Source organism: Saccopteryx bilineata, chromosome 4, assembly GCF_036850765.1.
Source record: "Saccopteryx bilineata isolate mSacBil1 chromosome 4, mSacBil1_pri_phased_curated, whole genome shotgun sequence".
Lineage (NCBI taxonomy): Eukaryota > Metazoa > Chordata > Mammalia > Chiroptera > Emballonuridae > Saccopteryx > Saccopteryx bilineata.
In genome coordinates this window covers 165,172,314-165,189,314 of record NC_089493.1, presented here as the reverse complement: position 1 = coordinate 165,189,314, position 17,001 = coordinate 165,172,314, and the positions used below count along the sequence as shown (strand labels likewise).

At 54.3% G+C, this 17,001-nt stretch overlaps 1 protein-coding gene across 2 annotated transcripts in view; it reads right to left on the bottom strand.

Annotated features, from left to right (window-relative positions):
- The window catches only part of PSD2 (pleckstrin and Sec7 domain containing 2), a 47,687-nt gene extending 32,590 nt beyond the window's left edge, over nt 1–15,097 (bottom strand). The window contains exons 1-2 of one of the 2 annotated variants that reach the window (XM_066272673.1): nt 14,946–15,097; nt 900–1,324 (exon numbers count right to left, since the gene is read on the bottom strand). In XM_066272673.1, the coding sequence (XP_066128770.1) occupies nt 900–1,273 (374 nt within the window). In that variant the 5' untranslated portion in view covers nt 1,274–1,324; nt 14,946–15,097. Of the gene's footprint in view, nt 1–899; nt 1,325–14,945 lie in introns of those variants that run through there. The other variant, XM_066272674.1, reaches the window with a different exon arrangement.
- Nucleotides 15,098–17,001: the final 1,904 nt, after the last annotated feature.

Here is a 17,001-nt window from a genome sequence, read left to right as displayed (position 1 = left end):
GCCAAGCACACACAAACACCCTCACCCTACAGCCATGCAGACTCATATGCATCAGCATGTTTACACAGCTCTGCGCATACACATGCATGCTCCACACACACACTCACATACCTCCTGCACACTTGAACACTGAGACTTCAATACTTTCTTTTCTCAGCCCACCCTGGGGTCTTCTAGACATTCTGCTGGCCCATCCCCACCCTCCTTGTCCAACTGGCATCTCTAAGATACCAGGTCTCTCCACCTCCTGCTGAGGATAACAGAAGGGGGGTTGTAACTCTAATGAGTAGGACTGAAGTCAGATTCCTGGTAGAACTTCCAGAAGGCACTCAGGTCCGGGGTAGCTGACAGGGATTAATCCACAAAGCCTACTCTCGTGAGGTCAGCTGCAGAATTGGGAGATCTTCATCTCTAGAAAGTAGATGGATGGACCAGACGAATTCCACATCAAGGCATTTTGAAACTCTAATGTCCAGCCCCACCTAAAAATAGCCCACAGTGGTTTGAAGGACTGAGGGCTGGAGGCACAACAAGCCTGTTGGCCTTCGAAATCTCATGGCTCTATGTCAGCCTGGAATGCTGAGGTCTCTGGTTCCAAACTCCAGGCTTGCCCAGTCCAGACACATACAAGAAGCAATCAACAAACAACTAAACTGAAGCAACTATGATCTCTTTTCCTCTGTTTCTAAAATCGGTCAATAAAAAAATCTTAAAAAAAAAAGAAAGAAATCTCATGGTTCTATTTTCCCAAAATACCTAGAGCTGGGCAGAATAGCGACATAAAATTCCCATTTTATGGCTGAGAAAAACAAGAACCAGAGAGGCTAAGTGGCTAGCTCAGGCCACAAAGCACAGAGCAGCTAAATGTGGTGAGCCCCTAACCTGAGACACCAACTTACCCTAGTTGAGGGTCCTCGGTGTCCGGACAAAGGCTCCCGGAAGCATCATCTCCTTCTGCAAACCCACCAGACCTCCAGGTTCTGGACTCTGTAGAATCTTCAAGAATGTTCGAGTCTGGTCCCATGGTTAGACCATTTGTGAGGGAGGAGCCAAGGCTGAGGCCATGGAGAGTCATGTCTGGGCCCCTTGTGGGCTCCTCAGTGTCCACCAGTGTGCCCCTAATCTCATGCCCTGGTCTGTTATGGCCACAATTCAGGTCCTCACTGGCTGCCATTCCATTCTGGACCCTGGGCTCCTCCTCAGGCTCCAGGCTGGGGTCCCAGGTGGCACCATCTTCCCCAGGCAGTACAGATGGAAGCTTATCTTCATCCATGGCAGGCACTGCTTCCACCCCGTGCTGGCTGCTCCTGGGACTCCCCTAGACCTGGTGGCAGATAGGAGATGGAGGTGTGGGTCAGACAAGGCAGGTGCTGGGGGGTATGAAGCCCAGCAGAACTAGCACTAGGCAGCCTGCCTAGGGACAGAGGATGGCTGAGATGACCTTCTCAGGACCTCCTGGCTGGCGTAAGGGCCCAGGCCATGGTGTCCTCAATGCCCTGCTCAAACCAGCCCCATTCTGCTCTCCCCCAGCCCCCTGCCATTCCATATGCCCCAGTCCTGCCTTCCTTGTTACCTCTTATGTGTCTCTTATGTGTCTCCAGAATTCACCAAAGCCCTTGGAGGAAGGTGCAGGTTGAAAGGGACTAGGGAAGGGCCCAGCACTCCTCTAAGCCCCCGTCCTCTCCCACTGGAGAGTGATGGAGACCAAACCCCAGGCTGACAGCAGCCAGCCTCCTTGCCTCTTCGCGTGTTCTCCACCCGGGCCCCGGGAGCCAGGCAACAGTGAGTCTGCAGCGAATGGAGGAAACTGGGCTGGGGGCTGCCTTTAGAGGGGAAGTTATGAGAGGAGGCAAGGAAGTCAACAGAAGTGACGCTTCAACAGAACAGAGGCCACCCCAGAGAAGCCAAAGTGAGCCATGCGAGGCCCAGCGTGAGGCGCTGTCCAGGGTGCTGGGCAGGTGCAGCGCCACCCCAGAGCCTCGCTGAGAGTGTGGCTGCCTGTGGGCCCAGCGCCCAGCGCCCTGGCTGTAGGAGGAAGGATGAGGGGGCTTGGGGTCCCCCTCCGCACCTGGCCCTCAGCGCTCACCCAGCCCTGAGGAAGCACTCGTGAGGAGGCTGCCACGGGCACTCTGGGGAGAGCCCTGCAAGGAGAGATCCCTGCTCTGCCCACTCACTGTGGGACCTCTCGTGGGTCTGGGTCAGGATTCCTCACTGCCTTGCCTCAGCCAGCCCACTCCCCTCCACCCTCTTGGGCCTGTTCTCCTCTATAAACTGAGGCAGCCCATTTCCCCTGCCATTTCCACCCCTCCCCCTTCAAAAAGGGAGTGGCACCGGCCCACAATTCACATAGGCTTCCACCCCATTCTAACCCCAGCGGGGGCAGACATGATGGACTGTGTGTTGGCTCCTCCTCATCCCTCTCTGCCCTGGGCCCATCCATTCTAGGCTATTTCCCCCATCCTGTGACCTCTGCCACCAGGGACATAGCCCAGCCCCTCCAAACAACTCCTGCTTCCCTTTTTCAGGCCTCAGCTTCCCCCAGCACCCCCACTCTCCTCTGGAAAAGGAGTTCTGGGGGCTCAGGAGAGGCAGGAGGAGGGGAAGGACCAGCCAGGCTCTGGGCTGCAGCAGAGGAAGCTGCAGGGACAGTTACAGGGATTTAAATGAGACCCATCCTGCCTGCCCTTGCCTGGTCACAGGTGCCACCTGAGGAGCTTAAATCACAGATTAGGAGTCCCTCCCCCCAGACTTCCCAAACCAGAATCTACAGGGGACTGACATGGCAGGAACAACTTCCCACTTAGAGAACAAGAGCTCAGAGCCCAAAGAGGAAAGCCAGTCTGTTCTCTGGGACTTCTGGCCCTGCGAGGGGGGCTCTGACACCCAGGGCCACTTAAGATTCACTTAACCTCAGCTGTCAAACACAAAGCAAAAGAGGGCAAAACAGCCCACCCACCTTGAGTGTCACCTTCTAGAGTTTTGAAGATTGTGTGAGCATAGATTTTACTTTAAAAAAAAAAAAAGGAAAACTTTCATAGATGAAAAAGAAAAAAGAGTCTGAAGAGCCAGGCTGTAGAGTATCTGGGCTCTGAGCCTAGGACACCCGAGAGCCCAAGGGGCCTGGCCCCGAGTGAGGGATTCTTTCTGGTCTGCCCTAAATCCCTGCTGCTTCGGTTGCTATTTCAATCTGTTCCCTCAGGTTGTGTGCTCAGAGGAGAGAGGGAGCAGGTCAGCTACTCAGCTAGACTCCTTGGGGGTGGGGGCACTGAGAAAGGAAAGAAGAGAGAGAGGGGACCTCTGGCCTGCTGCCTGAGTTCTTGTCCTCTGGCTTGTTCCCAGCCTAGGGGCCCAAATGAGTATTAAAGCTGGGGCACAGGGCTGCACCCCAGTCCACCGGAGTGCCTCAAGCCCCCACGCCACACATGGAAGCCAAGCCTGGTGGGTGGGGTGCTCCTCTTTAGTCAGGGATCTCCCTGAGCGTCCAGGGAAGCCTGGGATTTGACAGCATCAGTGCCTTCACCTGACGCTCAGTCTACACCAGCTCAGAGTTAGGGGCAAATCAAGGGCTCTTGAGAGAACCCTACATCACCCCACAACTTCCAGCAGCTACCTCAGGCTGGCACCAGCCTTACCTGCCCTTCCATGTCCTCCTGCAACTGGGAGCGGGATGAAGGTTCTGCCAACACTGGGCACTGAGCCGTGTCCTCGGCCTCTGGGGATGGGCAGACAAGGGGCAGCATTGAGCTCCACTCTGGGCGGGGGGCCCAGAGCCCTGCCTGGGCTGAGGACCAGCTGAGCCCAGAAATAGCTGAGCCAGGAACCCCTCTCCTAATGAGCTAAGGGAGGGGCACATAAAGAGGGGTTTCAGGGCAGAAGTGTGAAACGTTGCCCCAAGTTCTCACTCTGAATTACTATAGGCTGTGGGGCTCACTGTTCCCTGTAGGGACCCATCTGCAGAATGGGGGCATCACCTCTGTGCCCCTTCCCCAGGGCTGGTAGGAGAACTATGGTCATGAATACTGGGAAAACCAAGATCCAAGAAAGAGCAAACACGCTTCTACCACCACGTTTGACAAATGGGGAAACCAAGGCACAGAACCAGAAAGGCTTTGCCTGAGGTCACACAGTGAGTAGCAGCTTCTAGAACTCAGAGTAGCCTCCATCTGCACCTGGATGGGCCAGAAGTGCAAGATGAACCCCCAGTCTCCCAGGCCCCCTGCCAGACACTCCCACCAGATCAAGGGCTCAAATCTTCAACCAGAAGCATCCATCCAAAGCAGTGACCCTGCCCACCTCCAGCCCTCTGGCAAGAGTGGAGGAGGGGGCACAGCTGGGCCACAGGGCATGCATCCCAGGGAGATGCCTACAAATGATAGACTCTCAGTTGCTGGAGCCTCTGAGCCCTCTCTCAGTCTGACTCCAGCCCTGCTCCAGGCAGGGGCTCCACTGGCCACTGCCCTTGGGGTGACCTTGGGCTCAGCAGGCTTTTTTTCAGCACCAACTAAGATGGGGCCCATGATGATCATGGAGTGCTGGCTGGGCCAGGGCTAAATGCCAAGCCATCTACTTTCTGGGTCTCAGCTGCTCCTGACACAATCCTGTCCCCCTCCCCACTCTCCCTGTGGCAGCTGGAGTGAGTTGTGAAAACAAATTATATCACATCATTTCATCACTCATAACCCTCCAACAGCTCTCACTGCCCTTCAGTGAGAATCTGGTCTCCTCAGCATGCCCTAAAAAGGCCCTCCCTAAACTGGTTCATTGCCCTCTCCCATCCCCCATCCTATCAGCCACGTGGCCTTCTTTCTGCTCCCTGAGCTCATTCCCACCTCAGGGCCTTTGCACCAGCTGTACCCTTGGCCTAGAATGCTCTCTCCCTAGATCTTTAAGTGACTGCCTCTTCTGTCAGTCAGGGCTTGAGTCCAGCACTGCTCCTCAGAGAAGCTCTCTGACCACTGGTGCTCTTCCGTGCCTCCACAGAGCAGCATATCTGCTAAGCATCACTTAGCAGAACTGCAACTTTCTTTCCTATTGTTTCCTTACTTCCTGCCTCACTAGGATGTAAGTTCTGTGAAGGTGGGGAATATGTCACATTCACTGTTGTCTCCCCCAGAGCCTAGCACAGTGCCTGACAGTGGGCAGTTTTTAAATATATGGAGATGATAATCATCCCTGTTATTGGCAGAGGCTGAGAGAGGTTGAGGAACAGGCTCAGGGTCACAAAGCTGGAAAGTGGCAAGACTAGTGTTCTGCTTGGAACAACACTGGGCTGCCGTACAGATAACCTCGTGCAGTGCTTTCCATGTGGGATCCAAGCCAGAGACAGTGAGGAGCCCAAGGAAAGGACTGGGACAGAGGCCAGGCAGTGAGGGCTCCAGGACCCAACATGCTCGATGAGACAAAGGGGAGAGAGCATGAGTGCGGGTGCCTGTGCACACGTCTGTGAGCAAGCATCCAGTAGAGGCATTTGTGGGGGCATACACATACATGTACACACACACGTGCACACACACACACACACAGGGAGGGTGCTGGGCAGCCACTCAGGAGGTAGTCCCCCTGGGTGGTGAGGTGGAGATGAGGAGCCCACAGGCCTAGGGGCAAGGTTCAGGGCAGCTAGACCATCATTGGGCAACTGGGATCAAACCATTCTGCTTTGGGAGAAGCCAGGAGCAAGCAAGGGACAATCCAGTGGTTCAGGCTAGGTTGGGGTTTGGGGAAGACAGGCACTCACATTGACAACAGCCATACCCAGGCACATCAGGCAGCTGGGAGGTTTGGGGAGATCAGGGTGTTCAGGCCCACTTGTTGGAAATAGGGGCTCAGGAGGCAAAGGTAGGATAAGAGACCCAGGACATGCAAAATCTAACAGCCTGGAGGGTGATCATGGGTGCTTGGAACCCGGGCAGGCTATGTCAAGGAGGCTGGGATCAGAGAAAATCATCTTAGAATGTCAGTATAGAGGCAAAGCTGAGGCCACAGTTGTCCCAGGGAGCAGGACTGAGAGCCAAGATACTCTGGTTTTGCCTCCAAAGTGTGATAGAAACTTGGGTGAATGAAACCTCTCATTCCCGTGGACGTCAGAGATCCCTAACAATTTCCTAGTCTTGCACCTCTTTGAGCATCTGCTGACGCTGTGGATCTCACCCCAGACAGACTGTCACATATGTGCACAGTATTTTGGGTATTTTTTGAGAGACTCATGGACCTCTATAGCCCATTCATAGGCTCTGGGCATGAACCCCAACCTGGAAAATCCCCATAACCTTCTGCCTCTGATAGTGAACATTCAGAGAAAGTTCTATGAGGGCTACTTAGAAAATTTTAAAAATCTGAAAACCTTTCCCTCTCAAACCTATTCTCTGCCCACTGGGAACCCACCCGAACATCCCTGTTGGTCCCACTGCCCTTCCCCAAAATTCCTACTGTACTGACTACCTAGCTCACCAGATTTTAGCACATAAGCTGGGGTCTTCACAAACACACACACACACACACGTACACAGTTAAATAAGATGATCAGTGAAGAGGGCTGGCATGCGATAGGTGCTCAGAACAGGCCTTAGCCAGCCTTGCCTACACCGTTCCTGGGCACGCCAGGACTCCACAGAACCCGCTGGGCCACTGACAGCGTGGCCCACAGAGTGACAGGAAGACGCCTCAGAGAGCTCACTGGATCACACAGCTCACCAGGCTTCCCCTCCCCAGGCTCTGCAAGCCAGGGAGTCTGGAAGTCAGGACCTTCCTGTCATCCCAGAGCTCTAAGCACCCTTCCTAGACAAAGATCAACCTGGGCATGAAACCCTCGATGTTTGTTTCAACTGCCCAGGGCAGGGAGGTGCTCAAGATAATACAGACAGGATGTCTACCCAGGAGCCTCGGGAACTTGCCTGCCTCCCTTTCCCAAAGTGACCCCAATCCCTCCTAACCCAGTTGGTCTTCCCAGCTTGGCCCACCTTGTGCAGCAACAGGTTCCTCAGACTGGGATAGTCAGAGCAAAGGGCCGTTGCCCCTCCTGTGCAGTCAGAAAGACCTGGCTTCAAATCCCAGCCCTGCTACCCACAAGCTCTGCCCCCTCAGGGAAAGTTGCCCACCTCTCTGAGCTTCAGTATCCTCCCCTGGAAAAAGGGGAGTGCACACAGCATCTGCCTTGCAGAGCTGGCGTGGGTGCAGTGCTCAGCTCAGAGCTGGCCCCAAGTGCTCAGAGAAGGGCCGCAGCTACTACTTCCCAGAATCCTGTCTCAGGTCTGCAGGGGAGCGGGCTGACTGCCCACGCTGGGTGTGGGATGCAGAGGACAGCAGCACGGGCAGCACAGGACACTCTGGGCCCCGTTCTCAGCAGCCTGCCAGAGCAGATTCTAAAGCAGGGACTCCAGAGGCCCAGCCCGAGAGTCAAGGCAGAAGTTCCTGGGGAAGGGGGGCCAGGAGGGGGGGCCAGAGAGAGCCCGCCACCTTTTCCTGGGACCCCCCCCCGACATGCCCACCCCAGGACAGGCATCCCCCTAGCTTTCCATCTAAAGGCACAAGCACCACACCAGGTGCGGTGCAAGGGCCAAGTGCCTGGGCCTCCCTTAAAGGCATCCATCTCCTCTAGGTGTTGCCAATCTGGGCTCGTTAAGGAGCCCAGCACCACCCTGCTTTCCGCCTCTCATTTTGGCCCCTGAGAAGCCAGTTGCCTTGCGCTGTGAAGATCTGCAAGGCCACCTCTTTCTCGTGGTCGGGCAGACAGAGGTCCCTGGGTGATGGGTGCACATTTGCATTTTATCTGCATGTGCCCTGCAGCCTGCTGGGACTTTCAGGGGCCCTGGGCCCAGCTCCACAAAGGTCACCCCTTGACAGCTCCCTGCTTGCTTCTCTCCCCACCCCCAAGCCACTTGGCACCCTCATTTTCTTATCATTTGCATATATCTGCATGCTGATTTGGAGAGCCCTCAACACTGCTGAAATTCACAATGTCCGCTGTCAAATCCCACATCATGTTTATAACTGGTGACTGTACCCCCAGCTGACTTCCCTAACAGGTGAGCCCTCAGTTATCTGGGACCACAAAGAACTAGGCTGTTCAGATGAAGTGACTGGCCACCGTCTGTCTTCTGGAGCTTCAGAAGACCCCTGGAACTCACTCTGCTTCTTGAGCCTCATTTGACCGATGAGCCTGTGAGTTGACAGTTGAACCCCAAGAGTCTATAACGTACTGACCAAGTGCAAACCCTCCCAACCAAGCCTGCTTAGCTGAGATGCCTGTGGCAAGGAAGGGGGTGGACCCCAGAGGCCCAATCTCTGAGCAGCCTCCCCCCAGTCTGGTTCAACAGCCAGAAGAGATGAACCAAGAAATTTCATCTTCCTTTCTCTTTGCCCAATTTTCACTTACCCTGTACTCTCTAGATCCTCATATTTTCTCTCCACTCCCTCCAAGGAAACCCCTCACCCTCCCTGCCTCATCCCCTGTGACCCTCCTCTCCCCTCCCTCTCCAACCTCTTGATTACATAGTTCCATTTAACCCCTCGCTTGCCAAGTCCCCTTCCCCTTCTCCCCTCTTCCCTGTCCTCTCCTCTCTACCTTAGGACTCCAGCAGGGTCTGACGAAGGCTATGGTCTCCTGGGGCTGGTTAGGGCCAGCAGCATGTGGTCCAAAGTGAGCAGGTGTGAAAGGAGAGTGCTGGGCCATTCCACTATCACCTCCTTCTCCCAGTCTCTGAAACTGTCCCTCCTATTCACCCATAGCCCATTGATGGAGATCTGGCTGCTGGTATAAGCCTCACTCCCTGATGGGGTAGGAGAGAAAGAGTCAGAAATGACAGCAACATCTGGGCCCTGAGCATCCAGGACTGAGCTTCCATTCCTGAGACAGGAAAGACTGGGTAGAACAGGTTTGGGGAGGAAGGCTGGAGCTCAGCTCTGGACAAGCTGAGACTGAGGTGTCTAGGAGACATAATTGTTGAGATGCTGAGTAGGCTACTGGAGCTGAGAAAAGAGGTCAAATTTTGGGATTTAAATTTGGTAGCTGGAAGCATGGAGGTGATGCTTAAAGCCACAGGACTGGATGAGATGGCACAGGAGTGAATGAAGACGAGAAGAGCAGCCAGGCTAGGATTGAATCCTGGGTTACTCCAAAAATTAAGATCTGGGGGTGAGAGAGAAGGAGACTGAGAGGAGCAACCCATAAAGTCAGAGGGAAAGAGGAGAATGAATAGATATCTGGAGGTCAAGAAATTTGTCAAGGAAGAGGGAATGACTGAACATGTCAAATGCCACAGATGAGGACCAAGAATTGGCCATTGGGTATAGCAACATGGAGGTCATTGGAGACCTTGAGACCAGTAAGTGAAGAGGAAGGGAGTGAAAGATCAATTGGAATGAAGTCAAGAGAGAATGGGAGGCTGACCGGTGGTAGCGCAGTGGCTAAAGCATCGACTTGGAACACTGAGGTTGCAGGTTCAGAACCCTGGCTTGCCCTGTCAAGGCACATACGGAAGCAACTACAAATTGATGCTTCCCATTCCTCTCCCCCACCTCTCTCTCTTTCTCTTCTTTCTCCTCTCTCTAAAATGAATAAATAAAAATCTTTTTTAAAAAAGAGGGAGAGAGAGAGAATGGGAGGAGATGACATGAGACAATGAGTCTAGACAACCTTTCTGGGGAGTTTTGCTGTAAACAGGGAACAGAGAGATAGATGCAGTGGTACCTAGCTGGAAGAGACAAGAGAGCCATCTTTTAAGATACGAGGAACAACAGCAAGGTATCTGCTGATGGAATGATCAGTAGAGGGGGACCCATAATGTAGGAGGGGGCTGTGCCGGAGCAATGTCCTCAAGTAGGCGCAAGGGGACAGGATCTAGTGCCCAAGCAGAGGGATGGCCTTAACCAGGAGGAAGAACACGTCAACCACAGTGACAGGAGGAAGGCAGAGCAGTGGGTAGATGCTGGCAGATGGGTAAATGTAGCACAAGGAGTCTGAGAAAATTCTGGTAGCTTCTATTTTCTCAAAGAAGTAGGAAGCAATGTTAGTAGCTGTGAGGGAGGACTGGAGGAGGGGCTTGGGCTGAGGGTAGAAGAGAAAGTGTGAAGTAGTCATCAGGTAGGGGGATGGGGAAGGACTCGGGACCCTTGGTGGGACTGCAAGATAATACTGAGGACCCACCTGAAGCTCATGATTTTGAACTTGAAGCGAGAGACCAGTCGGGGTAGAGGTCTTTCTCAGCCCCGTTCAGTACACAGCTCAGATGTGGAACAGGCAGGCGATGGGTCTGACCAGGGCTGGGGTTTTACCAAGCAAGCACGAAGAAGCAAGATGAGGTAAGAGTGTTGGGGGGCCTGCAAGGGAGGGATTACCCTGACTTATAGAGGCACTGCCTCTGAGCCAGCCCGACCTCCCCTTACGATGCCTGAAAGCCCACCGTCCATTCCCTGCTGTGAGGGAGGCATGACCTCCCTCTACCCTCATCTCAAAATGAGCTTCTAAGAGGGTGGCCACAGATGACCACCAGGACCTGGGGAAATGAGCTTTTCCTCCAAACTAGAAAGAACCTCAGACCTCATATGCTTAAAACCACATTCCCCATCTCCCTTCCCTAGCCACCACACACAACAGCTCTCACCCTAACTGGACCCCAGTGCTCAGCCATTCTGACTCCGAAATTGCTCCTTACTCCATCCCTACCTGCCACATCCCAGTCCCAGCCAGGCAACCACACCACCAAGTCCATGCCCTCTGTATGCCACACATAGCAGCCCTGAACCCAGTGTCCGGTATCTTATGCTGGACCTCATCATGGCCTCCTAACTGGGCTCCTATCCACCATGCTGACCTGGCCAACCCCACTCCATTCTCCTCAGAGCGCTTTTTCCATATCTGCCCCATCACTACCCTCTTCACACCCTCCCGTAGCTCCAGGTGGCCAGCTACCACCCGGGTGCCACCTCCTTTCTCCTTGTCTTGCCCCCTCCCTCTATTCCCCTTCTTGTGTCCCTCAGTACTTTCTCTGGGCCTTGCCCCCACTCTGACAGCACCTTCTCTAAGTTGTAGCTCACCCCACCCCCACCCCAAGGTTGTGAGCTCCTTGAAGGCCCTACCAGTGACTGCTTACTCAGCCTTCTCCAGCTCATGGTCTGAAGTAGGGGTTTGGGCAGTTTTGCTAACCAGGTGCATGGATAACCAAGTGGATGAAGCTTCCGGAGATAGGGAAGAGGGACAAATGGGATTGAAACAAAGGGACTTCTTAGCCAAGTGACCTAACTTAGCACTACCTGTTATAGGACAAGCTAATGACATGTGCCTCCTGATGGGATGCGCTGAGAAGGACACAGAATCACCTATAGAATATTCGTGTGTGTGTGTGTGTGTGTGTGTGTGTGTGTGTGTCAGAGACAGAGAGAGTCAGAGACAGACAGGCAGCAGGAAGGGAGAGAGATGAGAAACATCAATTCTTCCTTGTGGCCTGTTAGTTGTTCATTGATTATTTTCTCATATGTGCTTTGGCCGGGGGGCTATAGCTGACCAAGTGACCCCTTGCTCGAGCCAGCGACCTTGGGCTCAAGCTGGTGAGCCTTGCTCAAACCAGATGAGCCCGCACTCAAACTGGGACCTCGGGGTCTCAAACCTGGGTCCTCCACATCCCAGTCCGATGCTCCATCCACTGCACCACCACCTGGTCAGGCTCATCTATAGGATATTCTTGCAAAAAAAAAAGTTTAACCTGAATCTACTCATGAAGAAGCAACAACACAAATCCAGAATGTGGAAGGAACATTCTATAAGTCAGAACTGAGCAGGATTCTAAAAGTGACAATGTCATACGACCTTAAGAAAAAAACAGAAGGATTGTTCCAGATTAAAGGAGACTAAAAAGATATAACTAAATGTAATGTGTGATGCTTGATCAAAAAAAATTTTTTAACAGCCATAAAGGACATTACAGGGACAACTAGAGAAATTTGAATATAGATTACATATTAGGTTAAATTGTATCATTAATTTCTTAGGTATGTATTTCTTAGGTATGTAATAGTATAGTCATTATGCAGAAAAATGTCCTTGTCTCAGGAAATTCATGCTCAAGTATTTATAGGTGAAAGGTTATGATGTCTGCAACTTACATTCAAAAGGTTTTAAGAAAGAGAAAAAAATATGGGCAAAATGTCAACAATTGGCACATCTAGTTCTCTAGGTGAGGGGTATATAGGTGGGTGTTCATTGTACTATCAGATTTGACAAGACAAAAAGTTAGGAGGGAAAGGGAAGGAACAGAGGGAGATGCCCCAAAGAATGGAGTTCAGGGCCTGGCTGGATGGGGTAGGAGAGGGAGAGAGGGCAGTCTTTCCCTCCAACAGCCCACAAGCTGGGCTGTAGGCCTGGCCTAGACTGGGCTGACAACGGAGTCACCAGTGGCCTGACAGACAGAGCCCTGGAGTAGCTTACCATCTAATGAGGGTCAAGACCTCAAGAAAGTGGACTTAGTTATGAGCAAACTCACTTAGGGGGACAAGGGCTTTGCAGGATACTGCCAGTTCCCAGGATACCAGTAAGGCAGCCCGCAGCAAGGACAGGGTTGGCAGAAATATGGGCCCTGCGCCACCTCTGCCTGAACTGTGGCAAGGAATCAGGCCTGCCCAAGCCTACCCCTCCCCAAACACCCCTCAAGGGGTGACAGCCTGAGTATATCCTCCCGTGTGAGAAGCCAGGCTAAATATGGAGCCTCAGACATAAGATGCCACTCAAAACAGATTTCCCTGGAAAAGACCATCTGGCAAAGGATGTCTAGAACATCGTCTGTCGAGAGAAGTAGTGTCATTCTTCTGCAAGTTGACATCAGAATGGGAATGTCTCTATCCTACCTCTTTAAAAGACCCCAGCCTAGTGCCTCAGTTTCCGTCAAAGTCACCCCCTTACTCCAAATGGAAAGGCACTCAGTCCCATCTCCCTCGTTACTGGCATCTGTGAAGAAGAGAATGAGACTGGGGACAAGTCCAAACTTCCAACAGTTCTGCTCCAATGCAAATCCTGATCCTGCCACTTCCTACCTAGATGACATTGAACAAGCAACTTCTCCCTGAGCCTCAATATCCTCTTCCATAAAATGGGAATAATGGGGTACCTCCCTTTACAAGCTGCTGTGTGTATGGGAATCCTCAGCATCATGGTTGTACTTGATATATGGAAGCTGGGCGAGGTACTATCCCCCAATCCCTCTCAGTCCTGTCAAGAGCAGGAAGTCCTTCCCATCCAGCTTTGCTGCCTCCCTTCAGGAAACACTGTGGTCAGGTCAGCTTCAGGAACGCGTGCCCCATCACTGTCGCAGCAGGACACTTAGCAGAAGGGAAACCTCTCAGTCTGGTACAGGCACGCGTGGGACCAGAAGATACAAGCCACCCAAGCATTGAGGCTTCAGCCTCTACAAGAGCCAGCAGCAAGGAGGCATTCCAAGGATATTATATTCTTCTACCTTTAGCTGGGCCACTACCCACCTACTCACCTCAATGTGTGGGAACCCTCTGGTTCAGACCACACCCTGGGGAGCTGCCATGTTTCAACCAGGACCAAACTGCAATAGCCCGGTTCAAAAGCCACTGCCTCTCACTATATACAGGGGAAAGGGGGCTCTTGGGAGGGGAGGTCTCTCCTCCAAAGATGCAGGCTGGAGAGAAGAAGGCAGCTGGCCCATTGTACTGATTCAGAGATCACAGGTCACAGAACATGTAGCTTCCCTAGGAGGGAGGGTTCCTAACCTCTCAAGGGAGGGAGTAGAAGAATGGCTATATCTGCTCAGGGCTGGGATTTGGCCTTGGAAGGGGTACCCGAGCCCCTTATAAAGCCACTCTCCCTCAAGCTGCCTGAATACCCCTCTCGTTAAGCAGCTTTTTGTTTCCCAGGTCTGGAAGAAAGAGCTGGGGAACCCAAAGAAGTTCATATGCTTCTCCGAAAACCCAGGCTGCCCATCTGTCCTGGCCAAACCCTGAACCCTCTCCCTGCTCTGCATTCACCCACCCATCAAGCTTAGCCTGAGTTATCCTGAGCCAGAAATCTCAGCCCCACTTCCATTTTGGCTAGTACTTCAATCCCCAGTTCTTCTAGGCCTCCCAAGTTGGCCCCAAGATGAAGAGGTGGGCTGAGGCAGTGTCTATGCAGAGACAATACCCCCAGTTCTGACTCAGGCAGCTCCCAGATCCTCCAGGACAGCAAGAGTCAGCTTACCTCCCCCCAGGAAGGGACCAGCTGGAAAGGGTGGTTCCCACATCTGGACTCCCTGCCCTACCCCAGCCCCAGCAGCAGGCTCCAAGGACCCCTCCCTCCCTGCACTGCCACAGCCATTATGCCTCCTCAGCCTTGCCCACTACCTGCCACGCCCCCATGCAAGCCCCTGATCTAACAGCAGAGCTGAGATGGGGAGGCCTGGCTGCCAAGCCAGGCTGTCAAAGTTGGGAAACTGGAAACAGAAATAAAGCCTCAAAGCTGCTCCATGGTAAAGGTGGCTACTGGCAGGCCCAACACCCAATACTCCAGGTCCCCAGCCACCAAGCTCTCACTGACACCCTATCAATGCACACATACACACTTAGATTATACAAAAGGGGGGATCTGGAGACAGAGCCCAGGAGACAATTGGGCCAGCCGGCCCTTACCCTCCCTGCAGGCTGGCCTGGGGCTTTCTAGCAGTGCCCCCACTCCCTGGCCCAGACCCGGCCATCCCCGAGCTTCCTCTTTCGGCCCCATCTCCATGACAACCGTATCCTTCCGATGCTCCAGTCGCCACGGAATTGATCTGGAAACGTAGCTTTGTTAGCAGACCCTGGCTGGCACAGAGGGCGGAGGGCGGCGCCCCAGCAACCAGCCTGCATGCCCCCCCCCCCCCGCACACTCCCTCCCGGCCGCAGCCCGGCTTTGGGGAGGGACGGGGTCCCGGAGCACATAGGCCCTAGGGACAAGGTGGCCCAGTGGCCCCACTCACCGCTCCTGGCCCCAGTCACCGGGTCCAACCTCTCACGGCGGGGCCATGCGGAGGCTGCCGCCGGACTGACCGTCCCACTCCTCCGCTGCTGCTTGTCGGGGCAACGGCGCCCGCTTCTGTCGCTTCAGGTGTCGGAGCCGCGCTGTGGAGAAGCTGAGCAGAGAAGAGGGGACTGACGGCAGGAGGGAGGGAGGGAAGAGAGATGGAGGGAGGGAGGAGCGGGAAGGGCGGGGAAGGGCGGGGGCACTGCAGGCGGCGGGAGTGGAGCCGGGAGGCCACAGCGGCCACCCTAGCCAGCTGGCCCGCCAAGCCTCCGCACCGAGGGCCGGACCGAGGGCCCTGCCCCGGCCCAGGTTGGTGTGGCCAGCCCAGTGGCGCACGGCCCGTGCCGGCCCTTTAAGGAAGTGGGGGAAGGGAGCGCCGAGAGGTTCCGCCCCCCTTCCCCAGCCCCGCCAGCCCCAGCTGTGCTCTAACCCGGCCCCCCTGGCAGGACCCTCGGGTTCCAGACCCTGAACTCTCAGGATCCGCTCACCCTTCTCCAGGTGAAGGAAGGAGCGGTCTTTGCCCTCCTCCTATGTGTGCCCTCCTCCTGCCTGCCTTCCATACCCCTATCCACCCTGGGAGGCTGGACCCTGACAGGGGAGCGAGCCTGGAGTGCAGGGGGCAGACAAGGCGAATGACCCCAGGAGACAGAGCCCTACCTATCTACCTGCCACGAGAAAGACAGAGGGACAGACAGGCCTGGGATATGGGGTGAGAAGAAGAACTAGACAGAGCTGCAAGGGGTAAGGGGTACAGAAGAGGGATGAGGGAAAAGACCCTGAGGGAGGAGGTAAGGAGTGTGGGTCCAGGCAAGGATTCAGAGTCCCAGCACCAGGTCAGGGTATGGCCACTGTAGGCAGAGAGGCAGAGGGTGCTCTGGGCTGTGGAAACCATCTCCCAAGTAACCTGGCCCACAGACCCTCCCCATGCTAGTGACCACCTCGAAGCCCCCTCCCACACCAGGACCCTAGTTCTGAAGATAAAGGTTAACAGTATTGTACCTGGGCTAGACACCAAGAACTTCTGGCTGTGAGATTCCGGCAGAGCAGGATTCCACCTCTGGGGAGATAATAAGGGGCCCCAGTGGTATGGATCTAGGGAGACCAGGAGCTGGGGGAAGGAGAGGAGGGTGAGCAGGCCCCGGTCCCACAGAGAAGGGAGCTCAGAGACTGGCCTTATCACAGGAAGCCACTTTCTACCTCTCTCCTTCCACTCCAGCCCCCAGGGGCTGCTGGCTGTACCCAACTCTTTCCTGCCTTCAGGCCTCTGCAGGGGCTCCACCCTCTGCCTGGTCAGGCCTTTGGTCCTGCTGTGCTCAATGAACTCCGACTCAATCCTCAAGTCCCTCCCCCTGACCTTCTTCCTACCCTTACACACATAGACAGTCAGGGACCCTCTACTTAGGGAACAGGGTGGATGCTGAGCTACTAGGTGTGTCTAAGCTGTGCAGGATGGCTTAATTGGAGGTGCCAGGTCTGAGCAGTGATTAGTCTCCTCCCTCTTCAAGCTGGGCCACAGCTAGAGCTGAGGTTTCAGCAACCATGGTGACACTTCTTCCATGTGCCAGATCCTCACTGAGTGCTTTCCATGTGTTAAATTTAATCCTCAAAACAACCCTGAAACCATTTGAGGCACCAGAAGCATAAGCCACTTGCTTAAGATCCCAGGAGGTCTGACCCACAGACACAGCTGGGCAGTTGAGAGGGTACTCTGGCCACACCCTTTCAGTGCCCATCAATCCCTAGGACATCCCCACAGAACCCAGACATAAGGGGTCACTCCATTGCAGACACCCAGGATCTTCTTGAAGGGCACAAAGGGAGCATGGCTTCCCTGATGTCCTGCCCTCTGCCTTCTGCCCTCTGCTACCTGTAGTCAAGGCTGGGTGGCAACAGGCAACCAGTAAGGGCTGTGGGGGGAAGTGGAGTGACAGGACTTTGCCTCCACACTCCCCAACCTCAGGACCCATGACCTCAAATCACAACTGAACCATCCTTCTGAGTGCTTTAGTACC